Source organism: Penicillium roqueforti (assembly GCF_015533775.1).
Source record: "Penicillium roqueforti strain LCP96 04111 chromosome Unknown scaffold_16, whole genome shotgun sequence".
NCBI lineage: Eukaryota > Fungi > Ascomycota > Eurotiomycetes > Eurotiales > Aspergillaceae > Penicillium > Penicillium roqueforti.
In genome coordinates, this window is record NW_024067580.1 from 500,428 (window position 1) to 519,155 (window position 18,728).

The 18,728-nt window shown below is 48.8% G+C and overlaps 9 protein-coding genes across 9 annotated transcripts; 8 read left to right on the forward strand and 1 right to left on the reverse strand.

The window, feature by feature from the left end:
- Positions 1 to 1,500: 1,500 nt before the first annotated feature.
- LCP9604111_6314 (uncharacterized protein) lies at positions 1,501 to 2,007 on the forward strand (the record flags this gene model as incomplete). The annotated part of the gene is made up of 1 exon (XM_039074222.1): positions 1,501 to 2,007. One exon carries the CDS (start codon positions 1,501 to 1,503, stop codon positions 2,005 to 2,007), a length of 507 nt encoding a protein of 168 aa, XP_038927840.1.
- Positions 2,008 to 3,653: 1,646 nt separating this feature from the next.
- Positions 3,654 to 4,074, forward strand: LCP9604111_6315 (uncharacterized protein; the record flags this gene model as incomplete). The annotated part of the gene is made up of 2 exons (XM_039074223.1): positions 3,654 to 3,821; positions 3,889 to 4,074. 2 exons carry the CDS (start codon positions 3,654 to 3,656, stop codon positions 4,072 to 4,074), a joined length of 354 nt encoding a protein of 117 aa, XP_038927841.1.
- A 2,467-nt stretch (positions 4,075 to 6,541) lies between these two features.
- LCP9604111_6316 (uncharacterized protein) lies at positions 6,542 to 7,381 on the forward strand (the record flags this gene model as incomplete). Its single annotated transcript, XM_039074224.1, has 1 exon — positions 6,542 to 7,381. The coding sequence occupies one exon, from the start codon at positions 6,542 to 6,544 to the stop codon at positions 7,379 to 7,381; it is 840 nt and encodes a 279-aa protein (XP_038927842.1).
- Positions 7,382 to 7,893: 512 nt separating this feature from the next.
- On the forward strand, positions 7,894 to 9,275 carry LCP9604111_6317 (uncharacterized protein; the record flags this gene model as incomplete). The annotated part of the gene is made up of 4 exons (XM_039074225.1): positions 7,894 to 7,932; positions 7,990 to 8,091; positions 8,145 to 8,288; positions 8,349 to 9,275. The coding sequence occupies 4 exons, from the start codon at positions 7,894 to 7,896 to the stop codon at positions 9,273 to 9,275; spliced, it is 1,212 nt and encodes a 403-aa protein (XP_038927843.1).
- An 890-nt stretch (positions 9,276 to 10,165) lies between these two features.
- Positions 10,166 to 10,970, forward strand: LCP9604111_6318 (uncharacterized protein; the record flags this gene model as incomplete). The annotated part of the gene is made up of 2 exons (XM_039074226.1): positions 10,166 to 10,271; positions 10,321 to 10,970. The coding sequence occupies 2 exons, from the start codon at positions 10,166 to 10,168 to the stop codon at positions 10,968 to 10,970; spliced, it is 756 nt and encodes a 251-aa protein (XP_038927844.1).
- Positions 10,971 to 12,369: 1,399 nt separating this feature from the next.
- Positions 12,370 to 13,263, forward strand: LCP9604111_6319 (uncharacterized protein; the record flags this gene model as incomplete). Its single annotated transcript, XM_039074227.1, has 1 exon — positions 12,370 to 13,263. The coding sequence occupies one exon, from the start codon at positions 12,370 to 12,372 to the stop codon at positions 13,261 to 13,263; it is 894 nt and encodes a 297-aa protein (XP_038927845.1).
- A 987-nt stretch (positions 13,264 to 14,250) lies between these two features.
- On the forward strand, positions 14,251 to 15,627 carry LCP9604111_6320 (uncharacterized protein; the record flags this gene model as incomplete). The annotated part of the gene is made up of 3 exons (XM_039074229.1): positions 14,251 to 14,548; positions 14,616 to 14,855; positions 14,957 to 15,627. 3 exons carry the CDS (start codon positions 14,251 to 14,253, stop codon positions 15,625 to 15,627), a joined length of 1,209 nt encoding a protein of 402 aa, XP_038927846.1.
- Positions 15,628 to 16,569: 942 nt separating this feature from the next.
- med8 (RNA polymerase II mediator complex subunit MED8) lies at positions 16,570 to 17,444 on the forward strand (the record flags this gene model as incomplete). Its single annotated transcript, XM_039074230.1, has 2 exons — positions 16,570 to 16,694; positions 16,781 to 17,444. The coding sequence occupies 2 exons, from the start codon at positions 16,570 to 16,572 to the stop codon at positions 17,442 to 17,444; spliced, it is 789 nt and encodes a 262-aa protein (XP_038927847.1).
- A 178-nt stretch (positions 17,445 to 17,622) lies between these two features.
- Positions 17,623 to 18,577, reverse strand: LCP9604111_6322 (putative monosaccharide-P-dolichol utilization protein; the record flags this gene model as incomplete). The annotated part of the gene is made up of 2 exons (XM_039074231.1): positions 17,623 to 17,889; positions 17,951 to 18,577. The coding sequence occupies 2 exons, from the start codon at positions 18,575 to 18,577 to the stop codon at positions 17,623 to 17,625; spliced, it is 894 nt and encodes a 297-aa protein (XP_038927848.1).
- Between the last annotated feature and the right edge of the window lie 151 nt (positions 18,578 to 18,728).

Below are 18,728 nucleotides of genomic sequence, written 5' to 3' on the forward strand. Positions count from 1 at the left end.
GCTTGGCGTCCTTGAAAAGCCAATTAGAAAGAAGCTAGTGGAGGTCGGAAGCAAATCAATATCAGGAAACAATCGGCAAATTCGCAATTTGGGTGATGGGTCATGTAGACACGCGTTTCACATGTTCATGCACTCCATGGATGTGCAATATACGTCGATATGCCGATAGATTGAAACGAAACACAAAACAGGTCCATATTTTTCCGTAATCCTCATGTTGCAAGATGTTGCAAGTGTTCAAGGGAAAAGTGGAAGTGTCCACTACCAACGTCCAGTCTATATCAATCACGGGGTTCCACTGTGGACCCTTTCCCCAGGGCTGACGACGACTCGGCCATCAACTAATGTTCCAGGCCACCTCGAGGATCACGACCTATGGTTCTCTACTCCGTATGGTTCTCGATCTTTTGCAGAAAGAGGCGATGCTTTCTATATTCCGGTGGAGTATATCCTAGCTCAACCTTAGGGAGACTTCTTGAGTTGTTTTGAGCGCCTCTCCTGCGGATCCAAAATTAGCCTAAATGTTCTCAACTCAGAAATATTGGAACAAAGGTGTTCCACCCTGCCGATCAGTCGTTAACCATTGGTCCCTATTTATCAATCGGTGACTCTGTTCATGTTTTCTAGCCACCTTGAGTCCACCCTTGTCCGTGGACAACCAGCGCATCCTGCTAAGCAAAGTCTGGCGAAGTCTATGCACATGAAACGAGTGACCAGCCATTCTGTTACGGATAAAGTCTAATGACGTCGGAAAATAGAAGGATGAGGACATCATCTCTGACATGATGTGATACGACCTCAAAAAAGGGGTATCTTGCACCAGGCGTCCTGAAGTCGAGTTAGAGCCCTCGGCCGTACCACGTTGCGAACCTGTTATGTACAACGGATGTGAGGGAAGCGATTGATACGGTCAGACCATCCTGACAATCATCGATTTGCTTTTACGTTATTCTGCACGCGGAACATGATCGTCGCACTAATGTTTGGTACCTGGCTGTGGCGTCTGTAGCCCAACTGTACCGTCGATACTTTCCTTGTCGAATGCCTATGACAACTTTTTACCTTCTCTTACGCGTTGGCTGACCAGCAAACGATCCAGCGAAAATACCTCAGGCCCAGGCCATGTGTAGAGCTCTGCCCATCCACGGGTGCTGTCTACCTGGTCCCTGACAACCCTAGCGTCCCCCAAGTTAAGATCGACAAGCCCACTTCTACTCCGTACCGCTTTAAGGTATCATCGTCCGGCCAGTCCACCTTCCGGCCTGTCCAGCCTCTGAGAAAGCAACAACACTGAAGTCATGGCGCGATCACGGAATCCATTTCGGCCTTGCAACAAGCTTGGTAAATCGGCAGACTTATAAACCCGTCCCAGACCCTCCATGGTTTTTTCTCCGAACTATAAAATCTGTCCTTGATACACCACCCATATATCTGATTTCTGATTCAAGTTTCTCCATTCTTTACTTTGATATATCTTCCAATTAATCTATACCAATCACAATGAAGTACATCAGCATCGCTGCTATGGGCATGATGGGCTGCGCCCTCGCCCTTCCCCAGGGTCCTTCTCCTTTCGGCACCCTGCCCCAGGGTGCCCCGCCTTTCGCTGGCGCCCCCAGTGATGCGCCCATCCCCAGCGAAACTGCCACCGGCACTCCTACCGGCATTCCCTCTGGCCTGCCCTTTGACAAGCGCCAGTTCCATTCTGGACCCGGTCATCAAGGTCCTCCCCCCGACGGACCTGCTCCTAGCGGCTCCCCAACTCCGACTGGTCCTCCTCCCTCGGGCTTCTCGAGTGGTTTCCCCACTGACTTCCCTGCACCCACCGGTCTCCCCTTCGACAAGCGCCAGTTACACTCGGGACCCGGCCAACAAGGGCCTCCCCACAACGGACCTGCTCCCAGCAGCTTCCTGACTTCCACTGGCACTCTTCCCTCGGGCTTCCCAAGCGGCATTCCCAGTGGCTTCCCCACTGACTTTCCCGCTCCCACCGGCTCCCCTCAGTAAACACTGAGTAGCTGAGCGACCAAGTGGCTTCTCGCCATCTATTGCTACACTGAACCTAGTCTTGGACCTCTGATATGAATTGATGTTTGATGTCACACGCAAGACAGCTTTCGCGCCTCGTGTTTGTTGTACAGTGGATGTGAGGGTCTGATGTATTGGGAGTAGTTGACTCAATTGCCCAGTACTGTATACATTATAGGGAATATTGGTTATATCATGGGAAAGATTGGTTGGGATGCTTTTTCTTTCGTTGGATTCGGGTCTGCGAGACGATTTATTGTTTATGAATTGTACGCAGGCTTTTTTGTCACTTTTTGGATTTGAAGATATTGTCACTTCTCTATCAATACACACTCGTTTGCGCTACCTAGGTATCATGATGTATCAGTGTCAAATCAAAACTATATAGTGGTTAGTCTTTTGATGTGACAAAGTACTTATTAAGTGGCCAGATGATTCAATCACAGAGCTCATTCCCTATCAAAAAACACGCTTGTGCAGATATTCCAGCCGCCAAAGTTGACTTATAGTCATTATATATTTTACTCCATAGAGTTGGTAAAAGATAACAGAATCTGTTACGCACAGTCGTATAGCTCCTCAACCCGGTATCAGAGACAGTTTAGGCAAGGTATCTATAGATACTTCAAGCTCGCTAGCCTATATATCCCACCTTTCTCTACTGAAGCTTGAAATGCTTTATACTAGGCCTGTACTTCTGTGAGACGAGAGGCAAGTAGAAATATAGTAGATATGTATCATTGCCATGTGGTTGAGGGAATTGTCTCATTTTGAATGTTTTGTTTGACGTAGGTTGGGCTGCTGTTCGTTTCCGGTCTTGAAGATTGTTTGTTTACGTATTTCCTTTTTCTCAATCTCTCTGCCTTCTATCTGTCAGTCTTATGTATCTTTTGGCTTTTCCTTGGGCCCAAGGAAAAGCAGAGAAGAGATTTGTATCCATCTGTAAAGCACACGTGGGGATGGCGAGAGCCTTAAGTGACTGACACATATCCATTTAGGAAACTGTGACCCCTTGTAGATGTCTCAATAATCTTAAGCAAAGAGTATCTGCGGCCATGTCCATTCTCTTCGCTTCCTAGAGGCCGATTCTATGCTGCATTCATTATTTCACATCCGAGGACGTAAAGATTACAGTATAGGGCTAGCGGAAATGTACCTACAAAGTGAAAGTAATGATAGTCAGTTCATTCTGTCTACAGGAAAGGCACCTGTGACCTGCGATATCTCAACAGGATCATTGGGAATGTCAGCTCGGCCCTAGTCAAGTCTCAACAGAGGTAGGTGTCTCGAGCAGCCTGGGTTGCTATAGGTTCCAAACCGAGTGCTCTTGCTTGTGTATTCTAGATAAAGATACTAAAACAACACCATTGCTTACAGGGATCTAACATGTACTGTATCGGGTAGTCTATCGTATTGGAACCAGAATTCATGACTGAGTACCGGTTGTATTGATTCCCCGTTTGTTTGAAACCCAAAGATATAAAAGCCCTCCAATTGCTTGTTACTGTCTGCTTTTCTTCTTCTCTTCAACACATAACCTTCCGGACTTATCATCCACACTCAGGACTTTGATCCAACTATCCATCACTTCCATCACATCTATCTATCAACAAACAAACTTGATCATGGCTCCAGTAACCGATACCACGAGCGAAGCCAATGAGCCTGCTTCACCCAAGGCCAAGCTCAGAATCAAGCTCAATGTCAAGCCCCCGGCCAAGGCTGAGACCGAGGTAGAGGCCCCCAAGGCCAGTGACGAGGAGTTCCTCTTAACCCTTCTCGATACCGTGAAGGTCAGTTATCTCTCACTTAATACCTAACTGCTAGACTATATAGTATACTAATCAAAGTTCACCACAGGTCAATCACCAGGCCGCAGCCAATATCCTTGGCATCAACAAGGCAGCATGTCGCATGCGATTTATTCGCTTGCAACAGAAATACGGCTTCAAGAAGAAGGGCCCCAAAGGTACTCCACGACGCAAGAAGGGAGCTGCCATGGTCACTCCTGCCAATGAGGCCGATGTCGCCGAAGGGGGAGACTAATGGGGAGGAAGCCGAGGACTGAGACGAGGACTGAGATACCCGGTCGCATTGGCCACAACTGTGGTGTTGAGAAGAAGCCTGGACGGGCAGATGAATGAAAGGATTTCCTACTCTCACCTCACTGTCCTATCAATCTGACAATCTATGGTCAGATCTACGTAATCTAGTAGCGCCGTAGTCGAGTGATATCGTGATACAAGGGATGGTGACACACATAGAAACCCTATAGTAGACCCAGATCCCTCCAATGTCGCGAGACACAGTGGAATGAAGCAATATACACATGTATTCTGAGCCCATTTAATCCCATTGTCTAGCATTACGATCGTAGATGCCCGAAAGGTCAGGCTGCCGGCAGCTAGCTAAATCTAGCCTGCTCATTTTGCTTTTAAAAGTAACTCTTGTCTTCATTTCTATTATTCACCCTTCACTTATCAACTTACTTATCTGAAAGCTTCACACTTACTCTAACTCCTGATCCTATGATTCTACACCTCACTATCCTGCCATGAGAACCGTACCCAGCATTACATGATTCAAGCCCGAGATCTGTATGCGTATAGAAATTTTGAGGTTGGCGATGAACACGGTGTTCAAGGCCGATTCCAAAATTTCTTTGGGGACGTACTTAATACAATCTTCGAGTTACAATCGACCATCACAGCAAACATCAACCTCCGTTTCGCAGATTTTAAATGTATCCAGTCTACATACCCCGGCACACCTGACTTGATACTGAAGGACAACAATCACACCTTAAAGGTCGTGGGGGAGCTCAAGGTACTGTGGATTGGCGAGCATCAGATGAAGATGACACGAAGGATTGCCAATGCGAGGCTTTTGAGAGAGATATTGGCCCAGCCTATCATGTATATGAAGCATCTGGGCTGTATGTATGGCTTTCTAAGCACATATGAAGAGACGATGTTCTTGCGACAAGTCGTGGACAATAATGGCGTATGGAGGATTGAGTATTCTCCTGTGATCTTGTCGTCCACCACTTACGAGAAACGCATGATCACTTCCCCTGTTTCTACGAAGCAATATTTTTTCTATTCAGGTTTGAATGCGTTGAATCACTATATAAAATACACATTTCTCTATATTACCTCGACCACTTTAGAGCGCGATCTCCTTGCCATCAGAGTACGCATATTCAACTATGCCCATGCAGCTACCCTGAGCCCCAGCCTAAATTGACATGTCGGATAACCTTGTACTATCCTCAAATTGTATCTTAATTAACAGTCGACTACATAAGACCGAATAGCGAACAAAAAGAAAGAGATATGAAGTGTAGATAGGAACCCGGGATCAAAGTTGAAATCAAACTAATTCTTTAATGCCCGAGGGGATTGTCACAGCACCATAAACCGTACTAAAGAGCATACAGGAAGATTAGCCGTCTATTGAAAGATATCGAACTCCCCAAAGGATCAGGAGGACCTGTAGGAGAAAAATATTGTTGCCGACTTTCTATTCTAGTCCAGTTACCGTTTTGACGGAGGTGGTCAAATCTAAGTTCTAGGTGAACAAGGTGGAGGATTTCTATACGTTTATTTTTTCTTATCTTTCCTGGGGCTCAATAAAATGCTTGTACACAATCTCAAATTCTAGCCCTAGAGTAGGATAGGTTTCCGGAGAAGTGGAAAGTTTCATATTAATGCGAATGTCTATAAATATCCTTAATTAATTAGCTGGGTTACATTCACCCTGCATGCATATCGTACTTTATGCAAGCAAGGAATATACATTAAAGCTAATTGACATCTATTTTAAGACCGAAAGTGGCCGATATGCAAACTAATTAAGGAACATTTGAACTGACATCCCTGTCAAGCGCAGACTGCAGATCTCTGTCAGCTCTCAGCGCTAACGGGCAAGCCCTATTGGTCGGTGGTGTGAACAGCTACAATGAATGAGATATTCAACAGCTGGCACAAGGCCCTTTTTACATCTCTTAGAGTAGCCCCGTTCTGAGACTAAGCTTTATATCCCGACGCCTTCCGCTGAAATGAAGTCCTCTCGCTCTCAGTGTTAGACTGGCTCGATCAAAGTCCCTGGTGGACTCCATTTGCTTTGCTTTGCTTTTATTTTCAGCTTGCGTCTTTGCAGGGATTCTTTGGAGACCCCTCCATTGCCCCTCAAGACCCTTGTTCGTCGTCACCTGGCTACCAGCCAATCCACGGCCTTTCCCACTTGTTTGTTTCTGTATTATCGCAGAAGGATACTTGCATTGAAAGCCACAGAAGTCTCACTGCTCTGCCGACTTGCAAATTTGTCAGCTGGTCCTTGTCACCGGTTGCTTGTTGGTTCTTGTTATAACGCATTAATATCAACCCTGTCCTATATTTCCCCTCTATTATTACTCTCCTCCCCCCGTTAGACGAATGTCATCTTTTGCTTCTGCTGGGGGGCGATACCAGAGCAGTGCGAGTCGATACCACACAAATCTCTCACAGAGATCATGGCAGGAATCGTTAACGGACCTCTTTCTCTCTTCCGCAAGTCGGACTCTTCAAAACCTCTCCATGCTCGTTGGGGGGACGTGTCTATCTCTGTACCCACAGATGGCTCATGGAATCAATACGAAAATCCCCATCGACCCGTCAAAGAGAAATCAGCATACGGACCAGGCTACGTGCCCGACTGCTCTCTGCAAGACCGGAATTCCCGCCCAGTGAAAGAGGACGATCCAGAAGATGATGCCAGAAGCGTCTGCAGTGCAGCTTCAACAGCTTCGCGACGGAGTTCACTATCCTTAGGAGGCCTGCGACCGGGCCGGCTCTCTGTACGCCTCGCTTCGCGTCCTAGACAACTACGGGGCAAATCACAAATGGAAAGAGACGCCCAACACTCCGAGGAAAAACGAAATGAGTTTGCATATCGACCCATTCAACAAGACTACAACTCCGAAGTGGTCGAAAAGACCACTCAGCCCAGCAATCGCTTCAAGTATATTCCGACCAACGGACGGTATATTCAAAGCCCAGGCATTGAGGCTACACGCAACGCCCACTCGCGGCGCGGCTCGTCATCCGATTTGATTGATCACCGATACAGCGGTCGCGATCGTGATCAATACACTCCGGCCGTCCGAGTGAGCAACTACCACGAGGACGACCGTCGCAGTCTGTATTCTAACATTGGTGATAATTCGGATAGTCCTAGTTCGCAGCGGAACTATGGACTGCCGTCTAGACCACGGATGTCACCTTCTTTTGCGGCTGATAGCAGGAGAGCTTCTTCAATCTCGAAGCCTATGACGTTAGCTATGGTACCTGATCCCGATAATCTCTATGAGTAATAGGTCTATGCGGATTTCGCTTGCGTTTGGTGTTCATTGACCATCACTACACTGGGTGTTTTAGTCGTTACAGTTTACTGGCCTTTCAATCTTCGCGAAATGAAACCATTCATCTTCTTTTTCGTTATATTTGCATTTAAATAACAGTAGCTTTGGTGGAAATTATTGAAAAGTGGATATTACTTCATTTGTGATGTATTCAACCTTGGATTACGGCTCAATCTCAATTTCAGCGCTCTTGTGACGTGCAACTCAAGTACTTCTTGATAGCATTCCAATTGGCGGATTCTTGCTCCCACTTTATCTTGAAATTCACATTCTAATCAGGGCAGCTGCCAGATATTTGAACCTCTGTGGCGATGTCTTTGAATATCTCATCATGACGCCATATCAACGTAGTTGCCCCGGCCAATAGAAAATGCCACGAAGGAGCGATCCAAAACACTTTAATTGTCGAATACATTAAACACCAACAATAGAGAACTCACTATCTCAATACCATCTTGATCAAAATGGCAGACGCAGTAGTCCAACTTCGGTGTGGTGTCAAGGCAAGTATATTTTGCTAACATATCTATTCTCGATTCTGATCTAACCCGGTTTAATAGAACGATGACTGGGGGAAGAAAGGAAAAGAGTCGATGGTAGCTCAGCTATGGTCGAAAACCCCCAAAAATGGACCAATTGACGACTCCAAGCACTATTCAGAAGTAAGCTTTTCGGAATTATTGAACCAAGCACAGTCATGTTGACCTTCGAGCAGATGTGGATGGGCACGTATCCTTCAAACCCATCCCACTTACTTTCCACGGGCGAACACCTTGGGGACTATCTGAAGAAGCACCCTGAGCTAGTGGGCAAGTCCGTCCACGACCGATGGGGTGCCGAGATTCCATTTCTGCCAAAGGCAAGCGCAAAATACAAGAATTATAGTGTGTGGCCATGTAGATAACTAACTTGGATCTAGATTCTATCTTTCAGCAAAGCGCTACCCTTACAAATCCATCCAGACCAGAAACTCGCTACACAATTGCACAAAGAAGATCCTAAGAAGTATGGCGATCCAATGCACAAGCCGGAGATTGCAATCGCACTCTCAAAATTCGAGCTCTTCGCCGGCTGGAAACCCCTGAAAGACATTCAATCGCTGTTCGAGTTGAACCACCTGGCAAAGTACATGCCCAAATCCGGACAATTCAACGACGAGGACCTACGCCAAGTATGCAAGGCTTTACTCAGCGCACCAGCCAAAGAAATCGCACAGACAATGAAAGATCTACAAGCCATCCCGGAATCCCAGTTCGGCGCACACACCTACATCCCCAGCCTCCTTGGTCGTCTGGCAAAGCAATACGGCGAAGGCGACAACGGAAATCTGGTCGCCGCCCTGCTGATGAACTACATGACCCTAGGACCGGGAGATTCCGTCTTCGTCCCGCAAGACAGCATCCACGCCTACCTCGAGGGTGATATTGTGGAGTGCATGGCGCGGTCGGATAACGTCATCAACACGGGTTTCTGCCCGGCCGCAGAACGCGACAGCGTCGAGTTGTTCGGGCAGGCTCTCAGCTTTGTACCGCATAGTTCAGAGGATTCGCTGTTGCCGCGTAAAAAGAGCGACAAGGGCTTGAATGGTAAGACGGATGTCTATGCACCGCCCATCAGCGAATTCTCGGTGCTGTGTACTACTCTCGGCGCTGGGGAAAGCGAGACGCACAAGGCTATTCTGGGGCCGAGTCTAATGATTGTTACGAAGGGTTGTGGTCAGATGAAATTCCCCGAGAATAAAACCGCTGAGTTGAAGGAGGGATATGTTTTCTTTGTGGGGCAGGGTGTTGCGCTGGACTTTGTGACCGACAAGGGCATGGCTGTTTTCCGGGCGTATGCGGAGTAAAGAGGCTCCGGGGATTTTCGGCGATAGAGGGAGAGGAGGGGTGTGGCAGCAGGAAAAGGTATAAACTGTGTGATATTTAAAAAAGTGAACACTTGCATTTTGCCAATCGGGGCTTGGAAGATTGAAGTAAGGCTTGCGTTGTCTCAGATTGTATGCAGGCGCCGAAGCCCTAACTGTGAGGGTTTCCAAATCCGGTAGGAGACTCATCAAATCAAAAGGGCCAGCCACTCACACTAATCAACACCTTTCATAATCCCGAGCCAATAAGCGATGATTCCTTTTTCTGAATACTTGATCTATGTACTCTGTACACTAGTATCTAATATTGAATTGCACGGAGGTTCATTTGCTGATCGCGAGGCGCTTTGGACGAACCAGTCAACGTACAACAGCATTGTCGGCATCGGCCTCAACTGGAACCCGGTGATGGCACATGTATCGACCTGATTTGTGCTGCAGCAGGTTAAATTTAGAAATTAGGGCGCATTTACAAAGGCCTAGCCCGACGGATTAGGCCGATTATGCAGGATAATGGAACTAATGCCGGCTAATTTTGTCAAAGTTTTGATTCTATCTATAGCTAATTGATACTATCTTTATTTTCCCCGCGAATCGCTCAAAATATCTTTGAAACAGGGACCGTGTGTCAGGGACAGACTAAGCTTCGTTGATGCGTTTCAGGGTATTAAATATCTATATCCTCGCAGTTTCAAAGTATGGATTGTTCTAGCATCAATTGAGGCTCAACTCCAAAGGCTTACTGGTCTGAATACAATATCGTGGTGGTCAAAGCTGCTTGACTTCAGTTCTTTGCTTACTTTGGATATCTATACCCTGGATGTTTTCGTGGCAAACACACCCCCGTTGAAGTATCCTTTGCATACTGGGCTATGTCAATCAATTCCTCTCTTGACCCCCGCTCCGATAACAACCACTATTCTCGCTCCCCCGTCATTATCATTGGTGCAATAGCTGGCAGCCTCATCTTCCTAGCAAGTATGCAGCCCGAGCCGCAACCCTCCGAAAGCAAACTAACCTAAACCAGTGGCTGGAAGCTTACTATATCTCTTCTCACGAAAAGAACGGGCCAGAAGAAGAAACGTCCAACAATCCGAGGATCTCTCCCCTCTCGAACCGCCACCAGCCTATAAAACGGACGAACTAGGCACACCCAGAGGTCTCCACTCCCTACCCCGGCCCTTGTCTTCCTTTGCACCGGACTACAGTCGCCAGGCCCAGCATGTGCAAGCGTACCAACAGCAGCTCTCTCGCACTTCATACGATCAACCCCCGGCATACCCCACACTGCCAACATATGATCCGTCACGATACCAGCCTATTCGGCCAACATCCATGGTGGGCGATATTAACGCCCACACCTATACCTATAACCCCACCAATCATGCCAATCCACATCCCGGCCCCTCTTCCCGCTTGAGTGCAGTTCACTACAGTGACGCCAGACTAGCAACATCCCGGCCAGTTTCAATGGCCGACCAAGGGCCTCCAATTGGGCCCGTAGCTGTTCCAACCAGGTCGAGGCATCAGCCAGCTATACCATCTCCACCGGAGCAGAACGTCAGACAGGAACGCAAGGATAGGAGGGAAAGGAGTGCATCTGAGCCAATGATGTTGGCCCAGGCCCCAAAACAACCTAAACCAGTTCTGTCGCGGCTGATCACCAATTTCCGTTGAGGTTATGGATTGTGATAGTGGCTTGGGCTTGGTTTTCTTGTTTTTACGACTATCACGACATGACGCTTTCTGTTTTTGATTATTTGGATTTATTCGGCCTTGGAAATTGTGTTTACAAATCAAATATATTAACCGGTGAGAGGCTCTAAGTGTTCTCCGTACAGAGTAGAAGACACCTGGTCTGTGCTATAATCTCCGTCCGATATCGATCACCCCGAGTTTTTCCCCTTTTCACATGCCCTTGGCGCCTACATCTATCCCAACTGGCTCCAACGCCTCGATCATCCCTGAGATTCTGGTCTCTAATTAATTCTTCTCTCAGAACCTGCGCAATCTTTGAGGTACTTTGTGTACTGTCTACTCGACTATGCATATTAATCCTTCAACTCCACTTCGTTGCAGGGATTCAAATGCGTCACAGTGAAACAGTGCTTTTTCGCTTTGAGAGAGGGGGCTACCCCCTCTTTTGATCCCTGTCCTTCACCTGGTGTTTTTATTTCTCATTGGCAATGACTGGTCAAGAAGAAGCCACTTCAATATGTCCATCACGCCAGTTGTTGGACCAAGACACCTGGATTCAGGATATAAATCTGCCATTCCAGATATCTAACCCCAACTCCGATTATCCATCGATGGTCTTTGTCCTTGTGAGTGCAGATCCCTAGACAAGCGCCATGCCAAGACGACGAACGACGAGCGTGCGTTGATACAGACACACTATATGCAACCTATGGCCGACCCGCGTCAAATCCGTCAACGCATGTTGACTGCGCCGCACCTGTCAACTGACTATCTATTTTGCTGAGAATGGCCGGGGGGGAACAGGGATCGCAATTACCCCTCCCACATGCATTGTCTACGCACACTGCAGCTATAGGAGCCTCTCTTTACGGCCGCCTGCTTAGATCCTCCAGTCGGCCAAGTGTTCGCCCTGCAGGTTCGCTCTTTTTTCTTATTATTATTTTTCGAAGCGCTGTTGTTTTTGCGCATTGCCTCTATTCTCAGATTCTGCTCCGGGGGCCAACCAGACCACCGGGTTCTCTCCCGGGTCTCTAATCACTCGTTGGGTCAGTTAGCTACCAACGCCATCCCCGTCAAGCACTTCACCAAGAAGATCTTCGCTCTTCTTGGTCCGTTGGATATGCAGTGGTTGGCTAGTGCGCCTCCATGGACGTTTTGTTTTGATATAACTTCAACGCACACGGGCAATCTATTTGCTCTAGTCACCTTCTCTCCATCTCTCTTTATTCCTCAGCCGTGCTCGACTTGTCGCCCTGGGGAGAGAACCCATGCTCTCTGTGGGGAGTTTGATAAGTTCTGAAATGAACACCGTACTGGGGAGTGATTTGTCCTCCCTTCGGTAAATTTTAACCTTGAACGCGTCACCCTTCCAGTCCCCATGAAAGATTGGTTGAAGGCTATGGCTACTTTCATGAAGAAGTTCAAAAGGAAGCGCAGAGTGTCCACAGAGCTCCACTCTCGCTGGGGTGATGTTTCTATCACCTATCCCACGCAAGGGTCCTGGAATCAGTGGGATCAATCTTCTGGTTTCGTCGCGAATGCAATAGCGAGCACCAATATACAGCCCGAAGCAAATCAACAATATCCATCCGCCGGCCCATTACGCCAGCCGAGTTCTAGCGCCTCGAGCAGACGATCGCGAAGCACGGGTATCCGAGAACACCAAGTGGGAGACGCTCCATCCTTTCCGACTGGATATTTCGACCAAAACATACGGCGTCGCGTTGGAGATAGAGATACAAATACACCACCAGGTCCAGGACTCGGCCTTCGTGATCTGAGGCGTGGGCCAAATCGCCGACCCTCAAGCTCTATTGACAATGACGAATGCACTACGGATGAGTCATGCGAAGAAGAGGAAGAAAGGGAAGAGCGAGATACTCCGGGCCCACGGATTGAATTAAGCCCTCGGGAATACGGCACGGGGGACGTCTCACACAGAACACGCGACGATCCCGAAGATTTCGATACCCCAGCCAGGTCTCCTCCGCTCTCTGTGACTTCGCGCATGCGCCGTTGCAGTCTCCAAAGCTGTGCCACAGAGCCTACAACGTCTGTATCTGGTGGCAACAACTCGAGACGAACAAGCTTTACAGCTGCATCCTCTATCTCTGCTCCCTCTATGCCACCCTGCACGCCTCAGGTTGCGTACAACGCCCTAAAGCAACCTCCCTTCCCGGAGAAAAGATACCCTCCCCGTACAAAACATCGGGAACCCGAGTCTGCGCCTCCACAGGAAATGGTGCCGTCCTATGATGAGCTCTATGGTTGATATGACCCCAACCAACTACGTGCAACTAGAAGTCTATATGTGGTGGTATTTTATTTTATTTGTTTGTCGGTGTCCCAGACCAAATTGGTCTTGTTCGAAAGTTCTGTAGTCGCCCGTCGGACTCGATTTGCCTTGATTTTGTTCAATAGTTTTGCATCATGGTGGTTTATTTGCAATTTCAATTATCTCATATAATTATCTGAGCACAATATTAAGGAAATTCACATCTGTACGTCTATCGTTTGTCCTTCCCTAAGTACGTTGTACTGGGATCTATTACTTCAAAATCCGGAGTCCTGTCTTCCCCCGGCCCTAGCAAGAGGGGTGTTGCTTGGCATATCAAAACTCCAATAATTTCCCGTCGCTTTCACACTCGAGGGATGCCGATAGCCGTTTCCAATAGGCCTCGACTGGAATTTGCGACTTTCCTTAGATGAGGGGGTGAACATGCGCCCGTCCGTGCATCATGCAGACGGTATCACAGTCACAATTGCTTCTCACCAATCAAGCGTCAGAGTTCATCACACTCTGTGCACCTGCAGCTATCCACTAAGAGCAGGAGGACTGGTCGATCACTCCATCCCACCAACTGCTCCTCGATTTTCCAGCCAAGGTGCAGTCACCAACCAGCCTATAGGCGGCGTTCTCTAAGCGCTGAGGACCAACACCGGGAGTAGGAAGATGTGCTTGATTCGACGGGCCCATCCTTCCCGTTGCCTCGCCCGAGAATTAGCTGCTCTGCATGTGCTTGATGGTGCAGCACTTCCCTGTCATCCTGGCCGTCATATCCACACGGAACGGATCAAGAGCTGATTGCAGTGAAAGAAAGAAGCTTTCCCACCCCGAGTAAAGTCCCACAGTCCCGAGTTACAATTTACCGTCTCTCATGCCAACGTGAGATCTCTCTATCCGGCACTCTGCCCACTCTCTCCCACTTGGCGGTCGCTGTAACAGAAACCGTCGGACTCTGTTTCACTCCGGCTCATCATGATCGGGTTAAGTGGCGACAGTTCACTTTCCTCTAAAATGCTGGCTTTTGTCCTGGCTATAGTTTTGGTGAATAGCCCAGCTCTAGTGGTTTTCGGGTTGAAAACTACACCGGGTTCGCCCTGCACTGATGTGTGTGGTACAACGACCAACACTACATCATCCGAGATTGCGTGTTTGGATCAATCATACAACCAGACATCAGTAGGGAAAAGTTTCAAAAACTGCATCTCTTGCCAGTTGGACAGCGAGTTCAACGATGCGGAGACCGGAGAATCAGACGTGAACTGGGGACTCTGTATGTTGTACCACCTTCCGGAGATCGCAGACTGCGGTTCATCGCTCAGGTCTAACCGATCGAACAGATAACCTGCGATATGCTTTCTCGACGTGTGTGTTTGGATCTCCAGACTCGATCTCGAATGTTTCGTCACCGTGCCCAGTCGCATGCGATGGCGTGCGTTTGGCAGTTGAAACAGACGTTAAATCCCCAGACACATCGAATCTGGACTCGTGGTGTGAAAGCCCGTCGTTTGCAGATAATGTAGTCAACACCTGCGAGTTCTGCTACAACTTGACAACCACCCAAGTTTACATGGCAAACTGTATGTATGCCCTGAAACCCATTCCTATATCATATGATATCAGCAAATCCCAAGCCCAAAGGTTCAAAAAAGCACTACTAAGCATCATCCACCAAACCCAGTCCTCGAGTCCATCCGCTACAACTGCCATTTCAAGACAGTAACGGGCAAGACCTTCGACATAGCCCCAACGAGAATCTTCAGCCAATCGCTCCTCCCCTCAAGTCTCTCTCTCACAACGCCCACTGCAAAATCCTCAAACCTGAATCTGGGAGTGGTGATCGCCGTGCCAATCATAGCATTCTTAATTATCGTCTCATCCCTCGCGATATGTTGCTTTTTCTTCATCCGGCACCGACGCAAGAAGGCCCGTCGGAACCGCAACTCACCTCATCTGTACAACCACTGGAACGATGGGTCGCCGATCAGCGCGCAACAGCACCAGCAGGCCTGGGCTGAGCAACAGATGTATAATTCCGGCGGGTATGGCCACGGTTCAGGCTTTGCATTTGTTGATAATGATGGCCGCGGACAGGAGCTTGCCTATGGCCCTGGCCAGGACCAACATTATCAAAGCCAGCAGTATCAGCAGCACTTCCAAGGTCAGGACAAGTCAACCTTCACGCAGGATATTATCGAAGAGCCTGCACCACAGGAATACCAGCAGCAGCGTGCTCAGGTTCCTGCTCGCTCTCAGGTCTTTGACCCGGATCAGAAGGGCCAGCATGTTCAGGATCCTGTTCATCCGCAGGTCTTGGACCCGGATCGAAAGGACTCTCAGCAGTGGCAGTGATTGTTGTGGCACCTAGTACCTAGTTGTGCTGTATAGCATCGTTGTAATGTCTGTGGATGGCACAGTCAGTTGAAGGCTTGGAATTAATGAGATCAGGATATCAGCTCCCCTATTGTTGATAGCGTTTGGGTTTCTTGTTTTACGGAGTTGTTCTGCTTTAGGATCGCGTCGATATATCCCTGACATCTTGCAATGTCATATCTTTGGCGTATATAGTTTGGTCAATAGCCAATGAAGAAAAAAGTGCCCAGCAAGGCTTTCCCGTCAAGTACAATAATGTACTCAAAGTAAAAAAGGAAGGGAGACTGCAAAGGAGCAGCATCCAATGTCACCAGGAAGGGCGGCAAACCGACTTATGTATTGACTGCCAGCCCCTCTACCACCTACATGTACACACATAACAATCCGAAAATAGCATCAACAAGCCACAGCAAAGCAATGCCAACGGGACAAGCGGAGCCTACACAAGCCAGACTGTCAGAAAATACGAGAAGACCGGCCATATAACCTTTGAGCGACAGCCTTTTGTGTTCCAGCGCCGCTGCAGATTGGCCGGCCGTTCTGCAGGCGTTTCAGCACGCACCGCCAAGGGTCCAGGGGTCCAATGGGGATGGGATGGTCGACCCTGATGTTATTTTTGGATCTGTGAGCTGTGTGGTGATTTTTGGGGATTGATTATTGGGCGTTGGAGGTATTGGATGGCTTGTTGCTTGGTCCTTGGTCCTTGGGGAGATGGGTTTTCAACTTAGGCGCTGCCACTTGTCCACCTATGTTGTAGGTACATTTTTTGATATAGAATGAATAAATTGAAGGATTGCAATTCTACGAGAACGTAGTCATCGAAGAAAAGCCGAAGAAAACTGGGGTAAGACAAGTTGCGCCCGTTGATCTACACTTTTATCTTATCCCAACTCTTTAACCACCCAAAGCTCTCAACTGGCCATGTCCAACCTCACCCAAGAACAAATTAAAGTCCTCGAGCAATCGCGGCAGCGTCTCGTGCAGCTCACTCGCTCACTCGGCTCGCTGATCGCAAGTCTAAATCAAAGCGACCCTCTTCCGCCGTGGTAAGAGCGCTACCATCCCACCAACCCCATCCCCAGACCTCAGCCAAATACAACGACTATCCAGAAACAAACTAACCCCAAACTAGGACCTCCCTCCAATCCCAAGCAAGCATCATCTCCAACAACCTCATTAGCGTCTCCGACCAACTCTCCGACCAACGCGACCTCCTCTCCAACCTAGTCGCCTACCCAGGCCCAGAGTACCCGGGCCGAACACAAGCAAACACGCTCGAGCAACTCCTCCGCACAAAACTCGATCCCCGCGTCGAAGACTGGGTTGCGCGCGGCCGTGCAGCCGGTACAGAGTCCACCGCAGGGCCGTCTAATTTCAGCTCCGATTCCGATGCCGCGCATAAACCGCTGAGCGATGCGCAGCTCGCGGAGCTGTGGGAATGGGCGCCGCTGGAGGCGAACCAGGAAGCGCGGCGGAGGAACTGGGGTGGGAATTTTACACTTGAGGAGCGCGAGGCTGGGATTGAGAATGTTGTTACTGGGTTGAGGAGGCAATTGCAGGACGATGATGGGGAGGAGGAGAGTGAGGATGAGGACGGGGATGGGGATGGGGAGGAGGAGAGTGAGGATGAGGACGGGGATGGGGATGGGGAGGAGATGGATGTTGTTGGCGTTCATCGGAAGCCTGGTGCTGCTGAGTTCGAGTTCAATATTGCTACTCACCATCCGCATCCTGTTCAGCCGTTCGTGCCGCTGGATCTTATTTTGAGATATATGACTACTGGACGGATGCCATAGTCTCCCGATCTCCAGACACTTGACTCAGGGCAAGTAGTCTATGTTTACGGCTGTACTTGGTCTACGATTTCCCATGAATAGAACTTCTCGTAGCATGTTCTTCTAAATGCATGATTCCAAAAACGGACGGCAATATTATTCTTTTGAAAAAAGCAAAGGTAAGCAACAGCCGAGCTATCTAACCCCGTCGGCGAGTAGTGGGTGTCTTGACGGTAGGTCTCGGGGACGCTCCCGTGCTCTGGGCCGATGATGCCTTCTCAGCTACCTTTGCGCGAGGAGCGGCCTTCTGCTTGGGCGTCGGTGCATTCCAGTACCAGAGCATCTGGATTGCGAGGATCACATTGAGAGAGAAGCCACCAATGAAACCGTAGAGGATAAACTTGTCGTCGACTTCCTGGAGGGTCGTGAAGATTCGGGACATGGATCCGATGAGGTAGTTGAACACCTGATTAAAGAAATAATTAGTGTTTGGACTGGGATCAGGTTGAAAGGAAAGAGAATCGTACTGTGAATGCACTGAGCTGTCCGGTTCCTCCCTCGCGCCAGATGGTGTAGATTTGAGGCGCCTTGCTAGCAACACCTAGAGCACCCGCACCAGCCTGCAGGTATGACATAGTATGCGCATCCACCAGGGTCTGGTCGAACAACAGCGCATAAATGCTGGCAGCTACGACAGCAATGAAAGCCGCAGCAGCGGCAGAGCGTCCGGCATAGTTCAAGACCAGAATACCGATAGCAATATCCTGGACGGCGATGAGAGCAGTCTCGCCATAGGTGCTGAATGGGAACTGGTTGCGCACGCCGTACGAGAGAGTGATGAGCAAGCTGGCAGTTTCGAGGGCGTAAGATACGAATGAGACACCGGCCGATGAGCGGGAGCTGATCAGCTTCAGAATCTGTGGGATTTTGACGACTGCACTGGCACCGACGATGGCAATGCCGAGGGCCTTGGAGATGGCGAGTGATGTGCAGGCAGGGTCTTTAGTGAGATCGAGATCGACCAATAGTGCACCGTGGCAAGACTTTCCAATCAAGGACACGACGGCATCATGCACTGGTTCAGGGATGGCTGAGACAATAGGCGCCAAATAAGGCTGAAGAGGCGTAATCAGGGAGTTCTGAAGGATATCCATTTTGACGAGAATAAACACCAGAAAGGAAGAACAACAGTATTGGAGGTCAGGCAATGTCCAGAAGAACAATTTGTTGACATTCCGAAGTCAACGGATGTGGCCCGTGCACAACCGGGGAAATTCAACTTCTTTCGTTCTCTTTTCTTCCTTC